We start from the raw sequence: 22092 nt of genomic DNA, 5'->3' as shown, positions 1-22092 counted from the left end.
TCTTTCCCTACTGATTATTCAAATAAAAGGAAAAACCTGTGATTGATGACTCTCTGATCAAATGAACCCATGATGGTAACAATCTCAAACCTCCTCTGAGCCTTCCTTCAAAACAGATGTGTTTGTTGCAGTAACTAACTGTCAGCTGATGAGTCTCTGTAAACACTGACTTATTCCATCAATTAGTTCTTCTGTCTGCAGGTGGAGGTGATGGTAAACTGGGTGGTGTGTGTGTGCTGAGAGAGGATGAGCTGTGTCCTGCTGAGTCAGAGGTAAAGCAGCAGCAGCAGCTTGTGTGTAGAGACGTTCTGAATGGACCATGTTACTGGGCGGTGTAGAGGAGCGCTTCATCCGGCAGTGACTAACAGAGGAATGAGAAGTGCAGATGACTGTTAGTGCTGCAGAGTGAACTGATCTGGGAACAGCTCCACTGTCAGACACAATGCAGAGTCCAGCATCATCCCTGTGCGTCCCTCTGGATCTGATGGAGTACCTGGACTGCTCTGCTGCTGCTGAGTTTAGGCTGAAAGTCTGTTTCAAGTTAATCAATGTTCTAATCAATTGAAATTAACTATGGCGCTAACTCTGTCTGTCATTCTATCAGCCACTGTGATATACTTTTTGCAGCTCATTTTTTGACTTATGTGAAATTGTATTGTAGGAACATGATAAATCTTTTTGTCTTTTTGTTTAAACTGAAGCTATTCATGCTTAAACTCTGATTATTCTAAAATAATCTTGGAGACATTTGTTTTCTAAGTAGATTGGGTTAATTCTGCAAGACAACCTTTTAGAAACGAGTATTAGCCCATTTATTTACACTACATACACTTAAAATGACACCAAACACTAGGGATGACCCCGGTGTCTTCTACAGAATATTTAACACCAACTAACTTTTCCATCCTACAAAGAGCAATGATCTGATCCTCTAGGCTCTTCATCTCACTCCTCATCCCTTCTACCGCTTTTAGTCAGTTTAGAGAAAAAAAATTCAAATTTCGAGGTGTTAATTCTTATCATTATGTTGCCAGTTTTCACAAATCCTGCAGCTGCCTGGATGCTGGCAAGCTGCATCCTATGAGGTGCCTGAGCTCCTTGGGTACAGGATCAATCCTCCATCCCTGTACAGCAGTGGTGGCATAGCAGGGAAGTCATGGGTCCTTAAGCAACTACATTAAAAAAGTAATTAATCAAATATTAGCTTAAAAAAAAAAAACTCCCATAATTGCTACATAGTTTAATGATTTTGTCTAGTAAATGAACTGGTTCTTGTAAAGCAATTATCTACTCTGAGTACTGAAAGTGCTTTATACAACATACCTCATTCACATCCATTTATACAAGCACTTTTTTTCTATTTATAAATGCTCTCTGACATTCACGTTGTCAAAGATGCATCTGAGAGCAATTTGTGGTCAGTATCTTACCCAAGGATAATTGGCATGCAAGCCGGAGCACCCAGAGATTGACCCACCAACCTTCCAATCAACAGGTGACCCCTTTCTAACTCTTGAGCTACAGACACCCCTATTTTCACTTGCTTTGTGATTTTTCCTGGATTTGGACTTATTGAATTAGCTTGGAGTGTAGATAACATGGATTATTCAAAAAAATTTATTCTAATTTTTTCTAATTCTAATAATATCACAAGTGCTGCTGGCCAGAGTCTAGTTTATTTCTGAAAAATAAACATGTTTAATAATGAAGTTATTACAGGATGATGGAGGATTTCTTGGTCAAACTTACGAATGACAGCTTTTATCCTGAAACAAGCTGCAGAGCTGTGGAGGTATACACCTGCATGTTTTACCTGTGCAGAGCTGCCCCTTTGGAGCAGTGGTGGTGCAGAGAGTGGCCACTGGGCCACAGATTGAAAGTCACCAGGCCTTGTGACCATTAAGCTGTTGCTCATTAAGCAAGACCCTTCACCCTGCATGTAAAGTTAAATAATCACCGGTGACATAATCAATATTTAATATGATTTATGTGCGTTGTATGCATTTATCTTTGTGTTTTTTAACCTCTTATTGTCGTTTTAAAAAATATATGGACTACAACTCCCAGACTAAAGGCCGCTTTGTGGTGCGCATGCGTAAAAAGTGGGCCGCGCAAACCCATGCGAATATACCGCTCTGTAAAATGGCGGTGTAAAGAGGTTTGTTCAAATACACAGAGCGGTGTTACCTGTTAAGGTGTTCAGCCAGACGTTACCTGGAGCTGTCAGAGGCGCGCGGAGGCAGAGACCGGACTTTACGTTACAGACAAGGTGCGTCACATTTACCTGTTAACAAAAAGTCATTAAACGCCGGAAACGGGAGGAGCTCGTGCCATTAGCCTGCTGGCTAACATTAGCTGCTTGTGAGCGGCCCGGTTAGCTTGCTTGTTTAGTTCCGCGGCTAACAGCCAGAACATGATGTTAGACACCGGAGTGGAGAGGCCAACTGGCCTCGGTGTGTGCTCCGGTAATGGTAGGCCAGTTTATCAGGAGTCAGTTTTTCAGTAATCGGAAATCTGAGTAAAACGTTAGTTAGAAAATCTCTCGGCTCAGGTACACAGGTGATTGATTATACCCGGAAAGAAGCGCTAACCGAATCAGGCTAGTTGATGGTTAACCCGGATAAAGGCTGCCTGACAGGAGTGCTCAACCCTGTGCATTTGATTTAGTTAAACATCAGCTTTCCTTAGACCGCACTAGGAATTCACAGGCATGTTTCAACCTTTACACCATCCAGAATATTCGAACAGCAGCTCCACCACAGCTGTTTATAGTCGATTAATCGGTGATTACCGGCCTCCATTAATAACTAAACACCAAATGAAGCCGTGTTTTTGGCGAAAAGCTGTAAAGAATTTGGAACTTTTTATCATTTGACGCACTACTTTCTTTCAGTAAAATGTTCAAGTTATTTTTTCACATATTTTGAGGTGAAACCTTTAAATGTTCAGCCTGACTAGCCGTCCAAAGCTCAGATTTACACCTGTTGTTTACCCGTTGCCTGTTCATCTGAATATCAGGTGTTTTATTGGAGAAAAAGCAGAGTGGTGTGTTCAGGTGAAGTAATACTGAAAGTAGGTGAGATAAAAGCTCAGGTTCAGTAAGTCAAGGTTCAGTCTGTGGGCAGCTTTGGACAGCCGACTACCTGCAGACAGTGACTGCTGTCAGGTGTGAGCGTTGTACGAAGGTCAGGTGCTTGTTTGTGCTGTTATGGTCCAACAGCTGTGGACAGCAGTGAAGTTCTAACACGCAAAGAGCTGAAGTGTTAGAAACAAGGAACTGTGTCCATTTTCCTTTATTCATGTCTCATCTTTGTTTGTTTGTTTTTGTTTGTTTTTTTTAAACCTTTTTCAGTTCCAGTTAAGTAAATCAATAAACATTTTCAATGAGCTGCATATATTATATGAATCTAGTCCACAGGTCTGCTAAAGTTAACATTAATTACTGAGTCATGACTTAAACGTCATCCAGGAAGTTTGGTTTTATTTTAGTTACAGTTATTTGCAGCATTCCAGATTCTTCCACAGATTTGTATTCTGGAGCATTGAGCCAGATCAAGAAGATGAGCAGAAAAATCGTAACAGTAGTGATATTAACAAGAAAAATCAACTAAAATAGTTTAGATTAAATAGTAATGGATTAGATTAAATAGTAATGGTAACAAACTGTCCCTAAAATTTTGAGTAATTGTGCTAATTACTCTTTGCAGAATACTTTACTTTGCATATGATAAACCGTTTTGTAAACATGTTTTTATTACAGTCCTAGTTTTTGCTTCTAGACTGAAACTTTTCTGCTCCTTATTCAGTCCAATTCTGTAAAATGCTGATTAAGACACACTAAATCCTGAAAAAAAATAAAAGAGAACACAAACTGAATTCTTATGTTTTGTTACAGAGCCGGTGGGATGGCGAAGAGGATCGCTGATAAGGAGCTCACGGACAGGAACTGGGATCAGGAGGAGGAGGGCGAGGAGGTAAGAGGCCATGCTGAAGCTGTAAGTCTGGCTTCAGGAAGTTGGAATTATGTGAGTCTGACTTTCTTGTCCTCCTTCAGGCCGGGACGTTTTCAGTGGCGAGTGAAGATGTGCTTAAGAATCGAGCAATCAAGAAGGCCAAACGCAGAAACACTGGAACCGAGGTATGAGGAGAAAACCATTGTTTACCTGTTGCGTCTGATTTTAATCATGAAGTAATCTGAGTGTTTCCCTGTTTCAGAGCGAGGGCAGTGGAGCATTTAAAGGCTTTAAAGGCTTCTCTTTGACCGCGGCGGCAAGCAGCAGCTCAGCTCCAACTCCCTTCTCCGGGTTTGGGAATGGCGGAAGCTTCAAAGGCCTCGGCGGTTTGACGAATGGGAACGGCGTCACGCCCTCCTTCGGAGGTTTCTCCTCACCTGCAGCGTCCTCGTCTGCACCTGGTGAGCAAAACATCGATCAGCTCGATCGGTTATTGATCGGAAACTATTTCCTCTTTATTTGCCATTCAAAACTTTCAGCTCAGAGATCCTCTTCGTCCTTCGAATGTGATCCATAAATGAGGTTTTTTTGTGTGTGTGTGTTAAAATGTCTTCATTAGTTTTTAGGAGCTTTAAAAATGCTAAGAGATGGACATGATGATTTTATTGATCTCTTATGAGTGTAAAATGTGTTCAGGATGCTCACAGCAATTCATCTTTATGATCGATTAAAAAAAACATCAAATTTTCCAGCTCTTATTCTGCTTCTTTCTTTCTAAGCTGAGCTTTTTCTCCCATCACTAACATTTTCTCCTTCCTCGAAGGTCTGACCTTTAACGGGCCATCCTCGGCTAAACCCGCCGCTGATATTGCCACCAAGCAGACCAATGGCTCCGCCCCCAGTGCGAGTCAGAGCTCCAGCAGCAGCAATAAAGAGTACAGCCGGCAGCTCACGGCGCTCAACTGCTCAGTGCGGGACTGGATCACCAAACACGTGAACGACAACCCGCTGTGCGACCTCAACCCTATCTTCAGGGACTACGAGCGCCACCTGGCCAGCATTGAGCGCCAGTATGGCGGCGGATCAGCTGACGGAGGCTCTGAGGAGAAGAAGCATGGAGGGACGCTGCCAGCCACAGCCGCAGTTCTTCCTCCTCCTTCATCTTCCTCCGGCAGCAGCTCGGCGGCCTCCACTCCTGCTGCCTTGTTCTCCTTCACCAAAAACACAACAGACGACTCAACCCGGGAGAAAAGCTCCGCCGCCGCTCCAATCCCTGCCGGAGTCACGTTCAACTTCGGCCAGAAGGTGGACAGCTCGGTTCTGGGCTCCTTAGGGAACAAATCGACTCCCCCCAGCTTCTCCTTCTCCTCCTCCTCCTCCTCCAGTCAGACCTCAGTGTTCGGAGCTCCAGGATCAGCCGCTCCGCTGTCCTTTAGTGGGGCGAAAGCCGAGGACGCTCAACCCACAGGTCAGCAAAACACTCAAATACATGAAGATACATGAAGTTATAAGTTTTACAGCTGAGATCCTGTCTCATATTTTTTACTGTGAAGATCAAATGGGATGAATTTCAAAATTATTTGAAAATTATTTTAAGTAGTTTAAATAAATCAGTTAAAACTTAATGAGTGCTCATTTCATCATCAGTTTGAAAGACAAAGATTCAACACGAAAGGAAAAAACATGACGTGTGACATAAAATGTGATTTATACTTATTTATAATTTTTATATTTTATTTAATTTTATTTATATTTTTTTGTAGACGAAAACGGTGACGAGGAGTCGGAAGAGCCGCCCAAGCCTGAGGTCAAAGAGGTGAAAGAGGACGATGCTTTCTACTCCAAGAAGTAAGTTTCTGAAATGTTTCGCCCTGAAGCTGCAGGTCGAGCAGCAGCTTCAGCTTCACATAGAAATCAATCTGAAAAGGAGGAAACAGGAGCAGTGATGTGCACAGAACTCATGGCTCTGTTTAATCATTCAGACAAAACTAATGCAGAGCTGTGCTGCACCGCGTGAATACAAGTGAAGTTAGAATAAATGAATTTCAGTCAAATTAGTTAATAAAATTAACTTCACACTGCATCTTGAAGATTATCAGGAGGAGGAGCTTAGTGATGCTTTTGAAGCCAGCTGGAGCTGATTGGATCAAATTTTAGACAAAGATGGAGGAACGGGAGAGGCCTTAGAAAAAAAGTGAGAAACTGTAAGAAATATTTCTCTGTAGCTTCCAGCTGTTGGTTCAACTTCTCATCTCACTGGCTGTTTGTCCTTTCCCTGCACTCACGGAGTTCACACCTCACAGAGAGGAGCAGACAGATCATTATGTTATCGTACTGTAGTCATGAAATACAAACTTCCAGCAAGTTTTAAAAGAACACAATGAGAAATGAACTTGACCTGCTGCTGATGTAGGAACCTCCAACCTGCTGTAAGCTTCCTCCATCTTAGTAAGATTTAGAGAGCAGACTTTAAATCTTCATCACTAAAAACCCTGAAAGTGTCCCCTCGACTCTGAACTTTGTTTTTTAAAAATAATCTTATTTATTTAATGATAAATGATTTGTAATTTATTAATTTTTTGTCTGCTCTGCTTCCAGGTGTAAAATGTTCTATAAGAAGGAGTCGGAGTTCAAAGATAAAGGAGTGGGAACGCTGCACCTCAAAAATACACCCGAGGGGAAAACTCAGATGATCATCCGAGCCGACACCAACCTGGGTAAGAGCATCGCGCCGACAGATTCATTTTATATAAAACACCTCAAAACATCTGATGTCATCACATGAGGAATATTCAATCCAATTTAGGATTTAAATTTTCTTTAAATAAAACATAAACACATTAATGTCAGAGATGATCAGGTTTAAAGAATCAAACGCGCTGTGTTGCCAGAGACTACGTGGTGTTTGCCAGGATGGTCACTGTGTCAGATTAGTCTTAACAAAAACAAAGGGGACAAAAATAGACTTTAAAGTGTAATCTGAAATAACACAGACCATTTAAAGTGAGTGTAACCAATAACTGCTCACTTATAATAAGCCTCGCAGCATCAAACCTACAGCAGTGAAACATTTAATATGTCGAGCTTCAGGTTTCAGCCCCAGAAACATCCAGAACACCTAAAAGCATAAAAATAATCCACATTCAGCAGCTTCCTCTTCTTCATGAGGTCTGAGCTGTGATCAGACGGCTCCACCTGCTGGTCAGATACAAGCACTGCTGCTTCAACAATGAAAACGGATCAAATCCTCGATGACATGAAAAGACTCGATCAGGATTACTGCAGCTAATCAACGATATCAAAGATGAATCTTAAAATTGAGAGCAAGTGAAACTTCTTCCACAAACAGCTGGAAGATCTGAAACTGGTACAGCTTTAAACCTCCATTTTTATCAAACATCAAATCCACAGATTCAGAAATAATCTGCAGATTAACTAACAGGAATCGCTGAAGGACACTAATAAAATAGTTCTTTGTACTGTATTTTCCGCACTATAAGGCGCACTTTTGTTTGTTGGACTAGCTGGTAAATAATGATGTGCTACATGATTGCTAGCGAAACAGCTATGTTAGCATAACATAAACACAGTGAAGCTGGAGGATGAACGCTAACTTTTTTCTACTTGATAAAAGAAGAAAACTGAGATAATCCATCCACAATACGAGGTTAGTCATTAATATACTGCAACGACACGGGAATAGAGCAGCTGTGATAGAATACAGCATTAATGTATCAATGGTACAGAAGTGGAGAAAGCAAGAAGAATAAGTTGAGTAAAGTTTGACTTATCTGACTGTTTTGTTTCGCTTAATGCGCCTTATAATACGGTGCGCCTTATGGTCCGAAAAATACGGGAAGTCATTGTGAATGGTCATGAATCAGCAAACAGGATGCAGACAAACAGAACACTGGACCAGTCGTGCTGATGTCAGACATCCCGTATAAAGCCCGGATTAGTAAACGCTTTCTTTTCTTACAGGAGATTTAACTTTAGATGTAATTTGAAATAAATAGTAATAATAAATATGAAATGATAAAATTAGAAATCTTCAAGTCATCAAATATAAATATTAATTTTAAAGCCGGGTCTTCTGCTTGTATAACGTTCTCTCCTCCTCCAGGAAACATCCTGCTGAACATCATCGTGCAGTCATCCATGCCATGCACTCGGGTGGGGAAGAATAACGTGATGGTGGTGTGCGTGCCAAATCCGCCCGTTGACGAAAAGAACCCCACCACCCCCGTCCCCCTGCTGATTCGGGTCAAAACCTCCGAGGACGCAGACGAGCTCCACAAGATCCTTGAAGAGAAGAAAGCCTGAGCTGACCCCGCCCCACCTCCCCCAGGGTTTTAGCAGACTCCGCAGTGGTTTTAGCAGTGGTCATCCTCAGACTCCGCCCCCTCCCACGCGGACTCACTGACCTCTTCATCGCGCCGGTTTATCCACACACACATGCACACACCCCCATCGTTTCCTCGTCTGATCACAACGAATTGGTTGTCAAACTGTGAATCGTTTCTTTGAATCGTAACAATCGAAGCAGGTCGTCGCCTACATTCCCTCCGGTTCATCGCCGCCGCTGCTGTTAGTGTAGTGCTTCAGTTTTACGGTTTGAATCTGTCGAGTGACTGAACGCGTGACTTCCTGAGCAGTTTTTGGGGAGCGCTCTAAGTAACGGGCCAGTCGATTTGGTTTTACAAATTAAATACCTGCAGTAACATTTCCTTTTAGAGTGTGTCTGCTGAGTGTTTTTGTGTTTTTGCTCTGGAAACTATTTATTGTGTCGGCAGAGTTTCTACTCGGAGTGAATGTTCCCCCGAAGAGCGCGGCGTTTATTCTCTGTAAACACGGACTGTCGTTTTCCAAGTGTCCTTTGTGTGGCCTTCAGCTCGGCCTTCCAGATGCCGTCATCATCTGAGAACATTTGTAAAGACATTTATTGGAGAATAAAAGGAAACGAAACAAGCGGCTCTTCTGTTGTCTTTATTTCTGCTTCACCTCCCCAAACGTCCAGTGCCGCCCTCCTGACGGGCTGAGTGCTTAGAATAATTCCAGTTTAATAGTCCCAGGAGAAATCAAGCTGAGCGCCGTGTCAGTCTTTAACCCAGAACTGCCGCCAACATCAGGAGGTAAAACTGCATGAAGCATCTTCTCACCCGACAAGCAGCCTAAACTCTGACTTTAACATGTGAACATGAGGTAACAATTTCATGCTCATTCTTAAAGTTTTAGAAGCCAAACCTGAGGTTGGACCCAGCTGCAGCTCTGTACTGCTAACACTACTTAAAGAAGCTCTAAAATTTCAACCTGAAGTTTTTTCAAGTCATGTAGAGCATTGTGCAAAACTCTTGAGTCCCACCTCATTTTAGTGCAGTGATTTATTAAAGTGTAGAAACAAAAGTAAAATACAGAATATAAGGCAAAAACAGTTTTGAACTATTCTAACGAGTTTTGAGGTGAGTACCTTTATTCTTCAGTCTGAAGTTTGTCATCTCTGTGTCTGCAGGATATGTTCTCCAGGCTTCACAGCTCTTCTTTAGATAATTCTTTGTTTTACTCTGTTCTGTCAGGAGGATTCTGTTTTGCTTCAGTAACACTGAGGTCCTAGTAGAACTATCAGGTGTTCTTTTACTGCACTGGCAGTGTGTTTGCGATCATTGTGATGTTGCTGCTGATCAGATGTGTGTATGTTGATAATTCATCAGTTTTAATAAAGATCACCTGATGACCTGTACATACTGAAAATGATTTCAATCCATCTCTCCATCAGTTTTCCTCTGATTTTCAGTCCAGTTGTGTCATTTTCATACCTCAGCCTTTCCCTGATGATTTGTCTTTTGTGTGTTTGGAGAAATGGAGGACAAAAACAGTTTACTCAGCTTTTAAGGACAGACTCCACATCATGTATTGTTTTCAGTTTGCTGGTGCAGAAATATTTTGTCAAAGTGTTTGATATTTTAATCTAAACCAGTGTTTCCCAACCTTTTGGAACCAGGGCACATATTTCATATTAATAAAAAACAATTGCATGGCACACCACCAAACAAAAATGTCACAAAAAGCATATTGATAATTTTTCCCTGCGCACCAGTTATAGTGGAATTGGTTCAATTTGTCCCCAGTATACTATTTTGCTTTCTTGTGACCACTACTCATGCTATGGGCTTATCTGGGTCAGAATTTTCTCCAGGACCTCCCCCCCAAATATTTATCTATTGCTATTACGCTCTGCGTTGTCTCAATCGCATCATGACTATTATGTAATTTCTTGGTCGCCTTCTGTTTTACTGGCAGTTGGTAACCCATTTAATTAGAGCAGGTAGTTGTACTGCCCTCTAGTGGAAGTGAATGTAGTTGTTCTGCCCATTACTCACGCCGGTCACTTGAGTACTAATCAGCAGTGTTGGGAAGGTTACTTTTAAAATGTATTCCACTACAGAATACTGAATACTTTGGAATACTTACTTGGAATATATTATCATGCTGTTTACAACTACATGAATGTCCTATTGCTGTGATTTATTACTGATTTATTACTGTTACTGAAGGTACGTAGTACGAAACGTAGTAAAGGGACCTCTGGCTAATACGTCCGGTTCCCTGTCGGGCTGGTAGCCGAAAACTAGCTTTACTTTGTTGTCTGGGTCAACTTTGCTTGCGGGAGACAGAGAGAGGCGTTGAAAGGCTGCTCCAACGGAACTTGTTTTTTCCGGAGGAAAACACGAACACAGTGTACAGTTGAGTCTTAATAGCTTACTTACAAATGGGCTCGTCAGGCACTCTTCTTGGCTGCAGTGGTTATTATTATATTTACATGCTTCCAGCTCCCGTTTTTGCTCCGTGACAGCTCGGACTTTTCCTTTCTCTCCCTCCCTCGCTCACAGACACATAACGGGTATGGTAGTCCATTCTCCCTGCAGCACGGACTACACTGCCCATCAGGCTACATTCTTTAGGGCCATGCCTGTAGCATTCTGCCTTTTAGCTTAGCACAACAACAACAACAAAAAAGCTCTCTCACCCAGGAAACACGCAGAGAGAGAGCGTCACCCTGTAACCATGGCAACCGTAACGCTGCCGCCTGGAACAACATTACGTAGCTGTCAAACAAACCCAAATAATCCTGACCCGCGACAATATGAAACAGGGAAGTACCGCCGTGTATTCCATTTATTTCAACAAAGTAACTGTATTCTGAATACCACCTTTTTAAACGGTAACTGTAACGGAATACAGTTACTCATATTTTGTATTCTGAATACGTAACGGCGGTACATGTATTCCGTTACTCCCCAACACTGCTAATCAGGTGGGACCAGATAATGTTCCACGGCATTTGATTTGGCAAACAGTGATCTAAACAAATGAGTCGTCTATTACGTGTAGACACAACGCTGAACCAACCTTTTCATGCTCGAATGAGTAATAGGTCAGTGTTAAGTGTTTTAACACAAACACACTCCTGTGAACACTGCCGAGTACAAGACCTGGAAAAGCCGCCAATGTCCAAAGAACTTTGAAAGACCTTCAGGAAGAAAAATGTAAAGAAACAGGCAGTGGTTCAAGACTTTTGCACCCTACAGTTCCAGTGGTGGATGTTTTTTGTTGGTGCCCTGATTACTACAGACACACCTGGTCCTCGGCAGGCTTCCAAAAGCTGGTCAACCAGAAAAAACAGAGCTTTTACAGATGTTGTATTTAAAGGGGGAGGAGCTAACACAGCCTGTTTACACTGAAGGGCTGCACCACACATCAGTGTAACTGTAGTAAGTCCGCCTTAATGACCTGGACCAGCTACATACTGTGGGGCTGAACTGAGACGACCTGACATTGAGGCGTTTTTCTGCTCATGTGTATTTCAGTAAATAAATGCAGGAGAATGTACAGAGAGTCTGGAAACAGAAGAAGAGACAGAAACATGCACATTAAGTGTCTTTGTGTACAAAAGCTGTGATGGAAGCGTGAACACGTCAACAGAAAGTTTAACAAACTGCTTCCAAAAAGGCTGTAAAAGCGTTTTACAGTGCAAACCGTCACAGTCTGTCAAACGTCTCTCACTTAAAGCGCTTGTTGATCAGCGTGGATACATTCAGCTGGAGATCTATAAACTACATCAAAAACACTCACACAAAGAAAAAGGTTCAATACGACACGGAGGAAAACACTTTGAGCGACGATGGCTTCATCTGAGAGCAAACCAATCACTGATGACATCTGATCAATAACACCAACAGCTGATCTGACTCCACCCTCAAACCTGAAAACACCAGGTGTTTGTAGTACAGCTTATATGTAAATCATTAAAACCTTAAAGTTTATTCTCGAAAAACAATTTTTTTCCAATGTCTAAAACTAATTTTAATAATGTAAGATGGTAACATTACATCATTTTATCACAAACTTTGGATCAGAGTTGGATTTTTTTCCTCAAGGTACGACTTACTTTAAAAACAGACTCATTTTTCTTTGAAATAATTGATTTCACTTTTAGGAGGTTACTGAGATTTTTTCCATTCAGGGGGTAAAAGCAGTAAAAGCAGTTTTTTAATGAATTCCCTTAAAAACTAAAATTTTTACTTACGTAGAATCAGTTCAATTTTAACCCCCACCGCCCTAACAGTGTTTTTAAAATGAATTCATTTCAGTTTTCTTAAAACATTTTCTCAGTTGTAACTTTTTCCAACATCCAAAAAAACTCATTTTTCACAGGAAACATTAAAAAAGGAGCCGCTGTGAGTCACACATAGTGATTCTGATTCTGGTGTTCTGATGATGCAGGTGAGGAGCAGATGACGCTTCGAAGCCTCGGCTGGTTGGTGTGTCTAAAACGTCTCACAGGTGAGTTTAAAGAAACAGGAAGTGAAAAGAGGAGATGTTACACACACAGTCAGTGTGTTTAAGGCTTCGGGAGCTTGGAGGGACAAAAACCGGGAGTCACTTTAACATCAACAGCCGGCTGCTTCAGTTTCTTTTGTTCCCTTAAAGTTTCGTCCGGAACTTCAGCAGGTTTTCAAGTCTCGTCCAGTTTCAGCCGCAGGTTTGAAAATAAAGCTGTAAAAAGTAAAAGCTGGTTTTTATAAGCTGCTTTTTTTCTTTCCTTTTTTCTCTTTAGTGAGTCGATGTGAAAAGTCGACGGCAGAGTTTCATCACAAGAAAAACTGATTTCATATAAAGACAAGGACACGAGGACGGGGTCAAATACTGAACCATGGTTCAACAAGTCCTACTGAAATGATCCCACACTGAACATGTCATCATAATTAAAGCTGTATTCAAACTCGTTTTAATTTTAACTTTAGAGTAAACTCAAAGATTTTGGACTTAAAATGTCAGTTTTAGTCAAATATTTAAATACTGAAATCATTTTGTGTAACAATTCATAAACTGCAATTTTACAATAACTTTTAGTTTTTAAAACTGAATATTTTTAATGAGCTTAATGAGATAATGCAACAGAAAGAAAACTCATGGCACAAATTTGTGAAAAATCTTAAGTTCTAAATGTCTTAAAATTTCCTTCAGTGCTGACGATAAATGCTAGTTTTAAAAACACTTGTCATAAAGTTACCATTAAATGTTATAGACTGTTTGCTTTCAATCATACGTACATACAGTTAAAAGTTAAAAATATTTAGGGAATACTCTGGAGTGTTGGAATAAAATATAAGAGAATTTCTTAATTAGAAATATTCCACGTTAGCGTTTATGACACTGCACCAGTTAAAATAATTCAAGATTTCTCTCAAAATGACTTTTTGTCCATTGAAAATTTTCCGTAAATTCAGTTTTATTCATATAATCACAACACAAGTCGCCTCCAAGCGTTTTACACTGTAAGACAAAAGTACGAAATTGTGAAAAACGCAGATATATAATAACTTACATTTATAGTTTCACATCTTAAACTTATAAAATTCATTATATACAAAGAAATTAACAACGCACAAGATGAGGTTGGGTCTTCAGCATCAGAACTGTATTTATTTTCTGTATTTTTGTTTCATTAGAACTCAGAAAATCCTCCAACATAAAGCGAGTAGTGTTTAAATAGTTTTAGGTTTTAGTGTCTGAATGAGGACTCGTTTTAATGTTTGCTGATCTTAGTGAATGACTGAGGTTTGAGTCATTTTGAGAGAAATCTTAAGCTGAAAATGTAATTTATTCTTTAAAAGGGAAAACTTTCAACATAATGAACAAAAATGATTATTTTCATAATCACTTTTCCTGTAAAATCTTTGATGTCTGATACTAAAGTTCAACAACAAATATTAATAAATATGAAATATTTCATCTTTTCTCGACAAAAACAGGAAAAAAACCCTGTGTTGTGAAAATGTGGGTCATGTCTTTGTTGAAAAGAATTATAATTCTTAAAATTATTTTTTAAATTTTTGTCTGTAGTTATAATCCTATAAAATGATTATGACAGAATCCTTAACTGACTGTGTCATGTGACACATATGTCACATGTGGTTTGGTTTAAACTGTGAACTCAGAGAAATGAAAAATATTCTGATAGTGAAGCTGTAATAGTACAGGGTGGTGTTTTATTCTGAAGTGAAGTGAGCACTCCCTGTATGAGTCAGGTGGATTTGACCCCGCCGTATCCTCTCACAAAATCACTGTGACCCAGAATTTCACCTGTGGTGGAGTTTAAACAAGAAGTCCACGGCGAGCTGAACAGGAAGTAGGAGGCGGTCTCTAAAAGCTCGACCTTTAGTCAAGGCGTCTGTGAGAAAAGCAGCAGGTATTTACAGACAAAAACATTCTTCGCTCTCATTTCCGGTCAGTTCACGCAGAGGTCATGTGATCCTGACTCCGGGCCCATTTCCGTGGAGATGGCCGCAGGAACCGAAATAGTCGGAGGCACTTCTCGGATGGCTGGTTTGTTCGTCGTCCCTCTGACGCCGTTTCTGCGTCTCCGGTTGAAGCGGCTGTTTGGTTGCGGGTCTCGGTCGGAACACCGGGAGCGCTGCTGTTGTCTCGGCGGCCTGATGCAGGAGGCACTTCGTAGTGATGCTTTGAGTCCCGCTATGCTATGTCATCAGGATTGGCTTCTGCCTCACCTCCAGGATGTCTGAAACACACACACGCACACACACCTCAGACATAAAGTACCCACAATCCATCAGTGATCATCAGCACACATCTGTTGTCACTGACAACACAAAATACTCAACGTCAGTGATCCCCTGCTGGGCAATGAAAGAACTGCAAGAGGTCGCTAATATTTTCTTACTGACGAGTTAACTTAAGTTTTTTATTCTTTAAGATAACAGTTTAATTTAAAAAAAAAAAGCTTTTCATCTTTTAAACTTTTATAACTTAATTTTAAAGGAAAAACTTATTAGGATTCATTCTTAAAATGCCATGTAGGATAAAAGCATTTTAAACTGCTTCAAAATGAGTGTTTAATTGCTTTAAATTGCGTTGTTCTTAATATTAACTGCAGACAGAAACTCTGAGTCTAAATAAAAACCGGATCCTGCAGATTATTCAAAGGCAGGTTTTATCCTGTGTTTAACCCTCAATAGAATCAACATTATGAATTAATGAGACCTAAAATAACTTTAAAATGTCATTCTTTACTTCCTGGAGTTCCCACAGTCTCCCTGCAGAGGGCAGTAGGGGACTGTGGTGCTGTGTGTCTGTGTGTGTGAGTGTGTGAGTGTGAGAGAGAGCGAGAGAGAGAGCGAGAGAGAGAGACCTCTGACCTGTGGTGATGCGGTGCAGTGGCAGGGTGACGTAGGTCAGGTGTGAGTACAGCAGGAAAAAATCCTCTGCCCGGTTAAGTTTGAGCCACGAGCCGACCAATGAGCGCCCGGTGCCCGACAGCGAGCGCGAGCGGAGGTTTGTGGCGGTGTGAAGATCTGAACACAAAACATGTTGAAAAAAACGTTATTAATAAAACATTTTTTGTAATGCGCTTACATTTTTTTACACAGTAAATTAAAGATTAAATCTCCAGAACGAGACGATAAACCTCCAGTTTAACCCGCTGAGGGTTAAAGTTCAGCTTTAAGTTAAACCAGAACATATCATGGCGCCAATTTACTCTTACTGTCATTAAATTTTCCAGCTGGGTTTCTTACAGAGGTGTTTTATTTAAAGAATTTAAAAAAATAATAATAATAAATAAATGAATAAAATAATAAATAAATAAAGGATCTTCACTGAATTTGAATTCAGTTGTGCATCTTCATTCACCTGATTTTTACCTGGCTGTCTCATGATGTGATGCTCTGATTTTCTGTTATATTTACTGTCACACAGATTTCCACACTGAAGGTGAACAAAGTTTCAAATCTCGAAGCAGAAATGAAAGCAAAAGGCTACAAAGAACATTCGTCATAAGCTGAGGTCACCTACATCGCCTTCAGAACCTTCACAATAAAATTCAATTCCAGGACGAGTTTAGTTTATTGAGCCACAACCACACAGGTTACATTTAATATTTTAGCTTTAGTGATCTGTTGAGAACTCTAGGTTGCTAGTTTGTGACACGTTCATGTTTCTGGATCTTTGATTACTTCAGGGGGAAAAGGAGATTTTGAGCCTGCTGCTGAGAACTGCTGTATATTATAAACGACTGTTTAATGATATTTTATTAATGTTGTGTTATCACAACAATATTCACAGCTAACCTGATTAATAAACTGAATTAACTCAGGAAAACTTTATCCACACGTGTGGCGAACGTCTCAGGAATGAGGCAGAAGTGCCGGTCTGACTGGCTTCCTTTACCTTCATCTTCCTCCTCCCTGAAGAACTCCTCGCTGTCGTTGGCAGAATGAGACTTCTTCATTTCAGCGATTCGGTTTCGAGGCATCTTGCGCCTGAGAGACGGCGAGAAGAAGGAGGGGCGGTTTTTCTCCGGGGTCGGAGGCGTGCTGAACGATGTCACCTGAGGAAGGACAGCATGTTAGAGTCCACACAGGAAGTAAGATTTAATCACATGTCACTGAGACCTCGTTATACAGAAGTGAGACGTGGAGGCAGAAGAGATGTTTCACTGGCCGAAATCCCCAGTTTAATTTTAGGGATCGTTAGCAATCTAACCTCAAATTCCCAATGTACTGTAAGTGTAGGGCTGGTGATCAGAGCAGGGACACGAAAGCTCATAAATGATCTAGAATCCAAACATTTTGTCTTGTTGAGAAGTTTCACATTAATAAAGTGAGTCACATACAGAAATCAGAACTATCGACCAAGACATTTAAAAGCCCCACAAGAGCAAATGTTTTTAAAAAAAACAAACAAACAAAAAAAACAGAGGCACAAATAAACCCAACAGGAGGGGGTACTTTGTGTTCAGCTGTAAAGTCTTATTCAAGTAAAAAAAGAAAAAAATATCAGGAGACCTAATGTCGAACCCTGTGGGACACCTTACTCTGTAACAGCAGATAAATTTGGCCTTTTCAGGGACAACATTGTGAATTATATTTAGTAAAACATCACAGGAGCAGGAGTCCAAGTTTTTCTCTCTGTGGTCCACAGGTGATCAGTGTTTTAATCTGCTGATTGTGCATCATTGTCCTGCTGGTGATGGTCGGATGATATGCAGCTTGTATTATCAAGACACAAGCCAACCTGGGCTAAAATGAATTAGCAATTAACTGAGTAAATATCCTAAAATTCACACCTGACCAGCAGCAGATTTTTCGGTAATGAGGGGAAAGTTTAGCTGGAAATCAGCTGAAATGTTTTCTTCGACATCTCTGTGTGATATCCTGATTGTCTTTCGGAGAGCTTCCTGTTGGAACATTGAGTAGTTTGGAGTTTATTTGTTGGGAAGAGCTGCTCCACTTAAGCCAGGTAAATTTATTCCTTCAGCTCTCCCATCGCTCCTGTCCTCATTTCAGTAAACACCGTCACGTCCTTTGGTTTTATGGTTCATGTGAAGTTTTTTTTAATTATTGTTCAGATCAATAATCAAAGAGTGGATTCATGCTGAGCTCTCCTTCCAGCAGACGTCTCTGTGAGAGACACATCCGGCTGTTAAATGATGCACAGTCAGTCCAGCTGCATGTATTATTGATCTTGACCTGATTTCATCTGAGCAGAGCTTCGTGCTGCTCGCTCAACTCACTTCCTGAGTTTTGGGGTTTTCTGTTCTACTTCTCAAAGATCTCGGACACAGAAGTGAAACCCCACCAGTGGTTGCCTGAGCCGAGCAGGTTTACATCAAAGCTACAGCTCTGTGATGAAGACGAGCTTTAGGTGAAGACCTTCATGTTTCATTTAAGAGGTTAAACTGAAAAATTGAATTAGCTGCTGAGGGATTACAGTCCTCTATTGTAACTGGACAATTCAAACAAAAGCCTTTTAATGCACAGATGTGGAGAGATGTGGGCTGTTGATTCACTTTTCTTTATAATGTAAGCAGGAACAAAGGTCTGGTCTGGTTGATTACAAAAGTGTCCAAGGAACTCCGATAGCAGTAAAACTGACGATTATAAAAGAGGATGGATTGATTTTATGTGGAATGATCCTTTTATCACAACATAAAGCTAAGTGTACCATATCCAGCTCTACTGTAAAGTGGTTTTATAGAGCAAACACAGGCTTCGGTACAAGGTTCAAACTGTTTATCGGCCTCAGGGATGAAAGTGAGATCAGACTTCAGCAGCTCAAAAAACAATTAAACTAAAACTCCACCTGCAGTATTTTTCTGTGGTGGATGATCATACGACCGTCTCTGTGGTAACAAAAAACTCAGATTTCAACCTGATCACAGCTGGTCTCATCCTCTGAAGAAAAACCAGGTCTGCATAGAATCCTTTGCTCGGTTTGGGACATAAAGCAGTCCCCGTCCTCTCCACAGAGTATTACAGTAAAATGTTTACGTTCATTCGTTCAATCACATTTGAGGTCACGAACACAGTTTACTGTGCAAAAACCCCCCCAAAAAACCTTCAAATCCGTTGTGGAGACATTCAGTGGAAAAATATGAAAGGTCTCAAGACCGAATATTTAAACTGCATCTTCTCCCTCACCCTCTCGTGCATTGGCGACACCTGGTCCTCCTCGGTGCCGCAGGGGGAGGTGTTGCCGGTCGGCACCCTGCTGACGGCCATCTCGGCGTGACCTTTGCCCTGTGGCCCCTTCATCCTCACAAACTCCATGTTGTTGTACTTGTAGAAGCCGAAAGACATCCGCTGGGCCATCTTAGCAGCAACGCTCACCTGAAACACAACATGCACGTCAAACTGCTGACAGTTGATTGAGCCATCACACCTGAGAGCTTCAGAGTCTTCAGGTGTTCTTAGCCCAAGTGTCAAGACTTCATAAATGTGAGCATGCTCAATGAGGCTACACAAGAACACATTCACACTCCTGTAGCATGTTTCTGCTAGTGTAGTGCATGTGTGCATGTGTGCAGGTGTACACTCTGGTCTCTAACCCGGTTGTCGTAGACCTTCTTGAGCGCCTCGTAGCGGATCGAGCCCTGGAAGATGACGCCCTGGAAGGTGTTGCTCTTGTCGCTCGCCACCAGCTCCACGCACACCATCTCGCCCTCACCCACCGTCATGTCACTGAACACCTGCACAAACAGAAGGTCACATGACTTCACCTGCAAATGTCCCGTGTCTTTCTGTGCGGCAGCAGAAACATCGACGTGTGACTGTGGTCAGCAGCGTTTCCCTTGCCTTGGAGGATCATCGGTTTCTGTCCCAGAGTGAACTCTGCTGCTTGTGGCGGTAAAAACGCTGTGCTTGTGCACAAGCTCGTTTTTAAATGGATCGAGAGCTTTTAGTCACGCTTCATCAACTAATCTGTGCACCAACCAGGAGCTGATTTCAGTCACCACCCTCACCCCTCCTCAGTGTGACAGCACTGTGAGCTCAGAGAAGTTTCACCACAGAAGCTCTGCACGAGCTCAAAACATCCTTTTACCTCCTCAAAGTTGTCGATCATGAAGAAGATGTTGGGGTAGCTCATCTTGGACTCCTCCCCTTTGCTGTCCATGGCATGTTTACTCGGAGACGCAAACACTTCCTGTGAGCACAGGAGAGGGAAATAAAATGAGACAAATCACGGGTGGGATGAGAGAAGGTTAGTGGCTTCATCAGCTCGAGCTGCTGCAGAGCGCCTACCTGACATTTCTTCTTGTGGATGTGGATATCTCCTGCGTCTGAGCGTGTGCAGACGGCGCATGTCACCACATAGTCCAGCTGGAAGAGGGTGCAGCATTCAGGTTAGTGAGAACAACAAAAAACAGTTTAAAGATTATTTTTAAAACTTTACTGCTCTGCACCTTCTGAAGGATGAGGTTCAGGTAGACGCTCTCCTCCCAGTCGATGTCGGGGTCGCCAAGGCCCGGAAGCTTCTTGGAGTCCCTCCTGTAGACCTCCACCTCCACCTGAAACACAGCACAGAGCTTCCATCAGCACCAGGTCTGAACACACTTACCATCAGACTCACCTCCTTCAACCTTACTTCCTCCCAGATTTCCTCTCCTACTTCCTCCCTTTCTTTTTCCCCATCCATCCCGCCTATACACCTACTTCCTTCCTTCCTCCCCCGTTTCCTTGCCCACTCTGTGAATCTCTCTGGTCTTGAGGGAAATACAAGTTTTCCACAAGCCAGCCTTCATATCACTCAGAAACCATTTAGAGCGTAGGAGCGGTTGTCATGGTTTCCCTGTGAAGCGCTTGTGTGTGTGTGTGGTTTGTATGTGGCCTCAGATCCTCCTGCTTTGAGGAACTGAAACTGAAAAAGTGACGCTGATTCAGCAAAAACATGAAGCTCATTTCAGGTCAAATGTCTCTTGTTTTCCATTGTGTGTGTGTGTGTGTGTGTGTGCGCATGCGTGTGCGTGTGTTTGTGCGCGCATGCGTGTGTGTGTGTGTGTGTGTGTGTGTGTGTGTGTGTGTGTGTGTGTATGCGTGTGTGTGTGTGTGTGTGTGTGTGTGTGTGTGTGTGTGTGTGTGTGTGTGTGTGTGTGTGTGTGTGTGTGTGTGTGTGTGTGTGTGTGTGTGTGTGTGTGTGTGTGTGTGTGTGTGTGTGTGTGTGTATGTGTGTGTGTGTGTGTGTGTGTGTGTGTGTGCGTGTGTGTGTGTGTGTGTGTGTGTGTGTGTGTGTGTGTGTGTGTGTGTGTGTGTGTGTGTGTGTGTGTGTGTGTGTGTGTGTGTGTGTGTGTGTGTGTGTGTGTGTGTGTGTGTGTGTGTGTGTGTGTGTGTGTGTGTGTGTGTGTGTGTGTGTGTGTGTGTGTGTGTGTGTGTGTGTGTGTGTGTGTGTGTGTGTGTGTGTGTGTGTGTGTGTGTGTGTGTGTGTGTGTGTGTGTGTGTGTGTGTGTGTGTGTGTGTGTGTGTGTGTATGCGTGTGTGTGTGTGTGTGTGTGTATGCGTGTGTGTGTGTGTGAGAGATGCAAGAGATTATGATCCTGATTTCACAGGAATGCAAACTTCATTTGCGTTGGTGTGGTGTGGCGACCATGGCTCAGGGGGTTGGGAAGCACACCTGTAACCGGAAGGTCACCGGTTCGATCCCTGGCCTTTCTGTCCCGGCCTTTCTGTCCTGGTTGTTGTGTACCCTACCGCCTACTGGTGTTGGCCAGAGGGGCTGATGGCGCGATATGGCAGCCTCACCTCTGTCAGTCTGCCCCAGGGCAGCTGTGGCTACAACTGTGGTTTGCCTCCACCAGTGTATGAATGTGAGCGTGAATGAATAATGGCATTGTAAAGCGCTTTGGGTGCCTTGAAAAGCGCTATATAAATCCAATCCATTATTATTATTATTCATGAACATTTTCTGACCTGAACGATGAAGCAAACACGTCACAGCAGCGTGACCCGCTTTACGGCAGTTGCCATTTTGATTTCACATCTTAAAACAGGTGCAGCTTCTTCAGTTTGATGTCATGAACCATTTCTGGTCTGGATGTTCAGTCTGACCTCAAGCAAACTCCAAGGGTTAAAGCGATCGAAGCTCCAGGCGTCCATCAGAGAACATGAAACCAATGAAGAAGAACCAAAACCCGCAAATCCTTCAAAGGTCAAATCATACGTCACACACGCTGATGCCAGCTCAAAGAGCACTTTTTGAATGATCAGAAGCAGAGGAGCTGGTGTCTGCTGCAGGCTGTTCACACTCACTCTGATGCTCACAGCTGGTTAAACTTACAAATGCTGGA

General features: G+C 42.1%; 2 protein-coding genes across 4 annotated transcripts in view; one reads left to right on the top strand and one right to left on the bottom strand.

The window, feature by feature from the left end:
* Positions 1-2108: 2108 nt before the first annotated feature.
* nup50 (nucleoporin 50) lies at positions 2109-8921 on the top strand. The gene is made up of 8 exons (XM_031736860.2): positions 2109-2269; positions 3896-3974; positions 4055-4138; positions 4216-4414; positions 4777-5421; positions 5717-5801; positions 6552-6670; positions 8077-8921. The coding sequence occupies exons 2-8, from the start codon at positions 3906-3908 to the stop codon at positions 8274-8276; spliced, it is 1401 nt and encodes a 466-aa protein (XP_031592720.1). The 5' UTR covers positions 2109-2269; positions 3896-3905; the 3' UTR covers positions 8277-8921.
* A 2871-nt stretch (positions 8922-11792) lies between these two features.
* kiaa0930 (KIAA0930 ortholog) overlaps positions 11793-22092 on the bottom strand; it is a 28577-nt gene continuing 18277 nt past the window's right edge. For 2 of the 3 annotated variants that reach the window (XM_039600885.1, XM_031736861.2), the window contains exons 3-10: positions 20215-20319; positions 20054-20131; positions 19854-19955; positions 19360-19500; positions 18953-19141; positions 16701-16860; positions 15671-15826; positions 11793-15033 (exon numbers count right to left, since the gene is read on the bottom strand). In XM_039600885.1, coding sequence (XP_039456819.1) covers positions 14993-15033; positions 15671-15826; positions 16701-16860; positions 18953-19141; positions 19360-19500; positions 19854-19955; positions 20054-20131; positions 20215-20319 — 972 coding nt within the window. In that variant the 3' untranslated portion in view covers positions 11793-14992. The remainder of the gene's footprint in view (positions 15034-15670; positions 15827-16700; positions 16861-18952; positions 19142-19359; positions 19501-19853; positions 19956-20053; positions 20132-20214; positions 20320-22092) is intronic. The other variant, XR_004199288.2, reaches the window with a different exon arrangement.

This window comes from Oreochromis aureus, linkage group 17 (genome assembly GCF_013358895.1).
Source record: "Oreochromis aureus strain Israel breed Guangdong linkage group 17, ZZ_aureus, whole genome shotgun sequence".
NCBI classification, from domain to species: domain Eukaryota; kingdom Metazoa; phylum Chordata; class Actinopteri; order Cichliformes; family Cichlidae; genus Oreochromis; species Oreochromis aureus.
This window is presented reverse-complemented; position numbering and strand designations above follow the sequence as displayed.

What these genes read in the sequence shown, in the direction of transcription:
- nup50 (XM_031736860.2), top strand. Translation starts at nt 3,906, where the DNA reads ATGGCGAAGAGGATCGCTGATAAGGAGCTCACGGACAGGAACTGGGAT. An exon ending in CGAGGACGCTCAACCCACAG is followed by an intron (nt 5,422 to 5,716) that starts GTCAGCAAAACA and finishes ATTTTTTTGTAG; the next exon opens with ACGAAAACGGTGACGAGGAG. An exon ending in CCGAGCCGACACCAACCTGG is followed by an intron (nt 6,671 to 8,076) that starts GTAAGAGCATCG and finishes CTCCTCCTCCAG; the next exon opens with GAAACATCCTGCTGAACATC.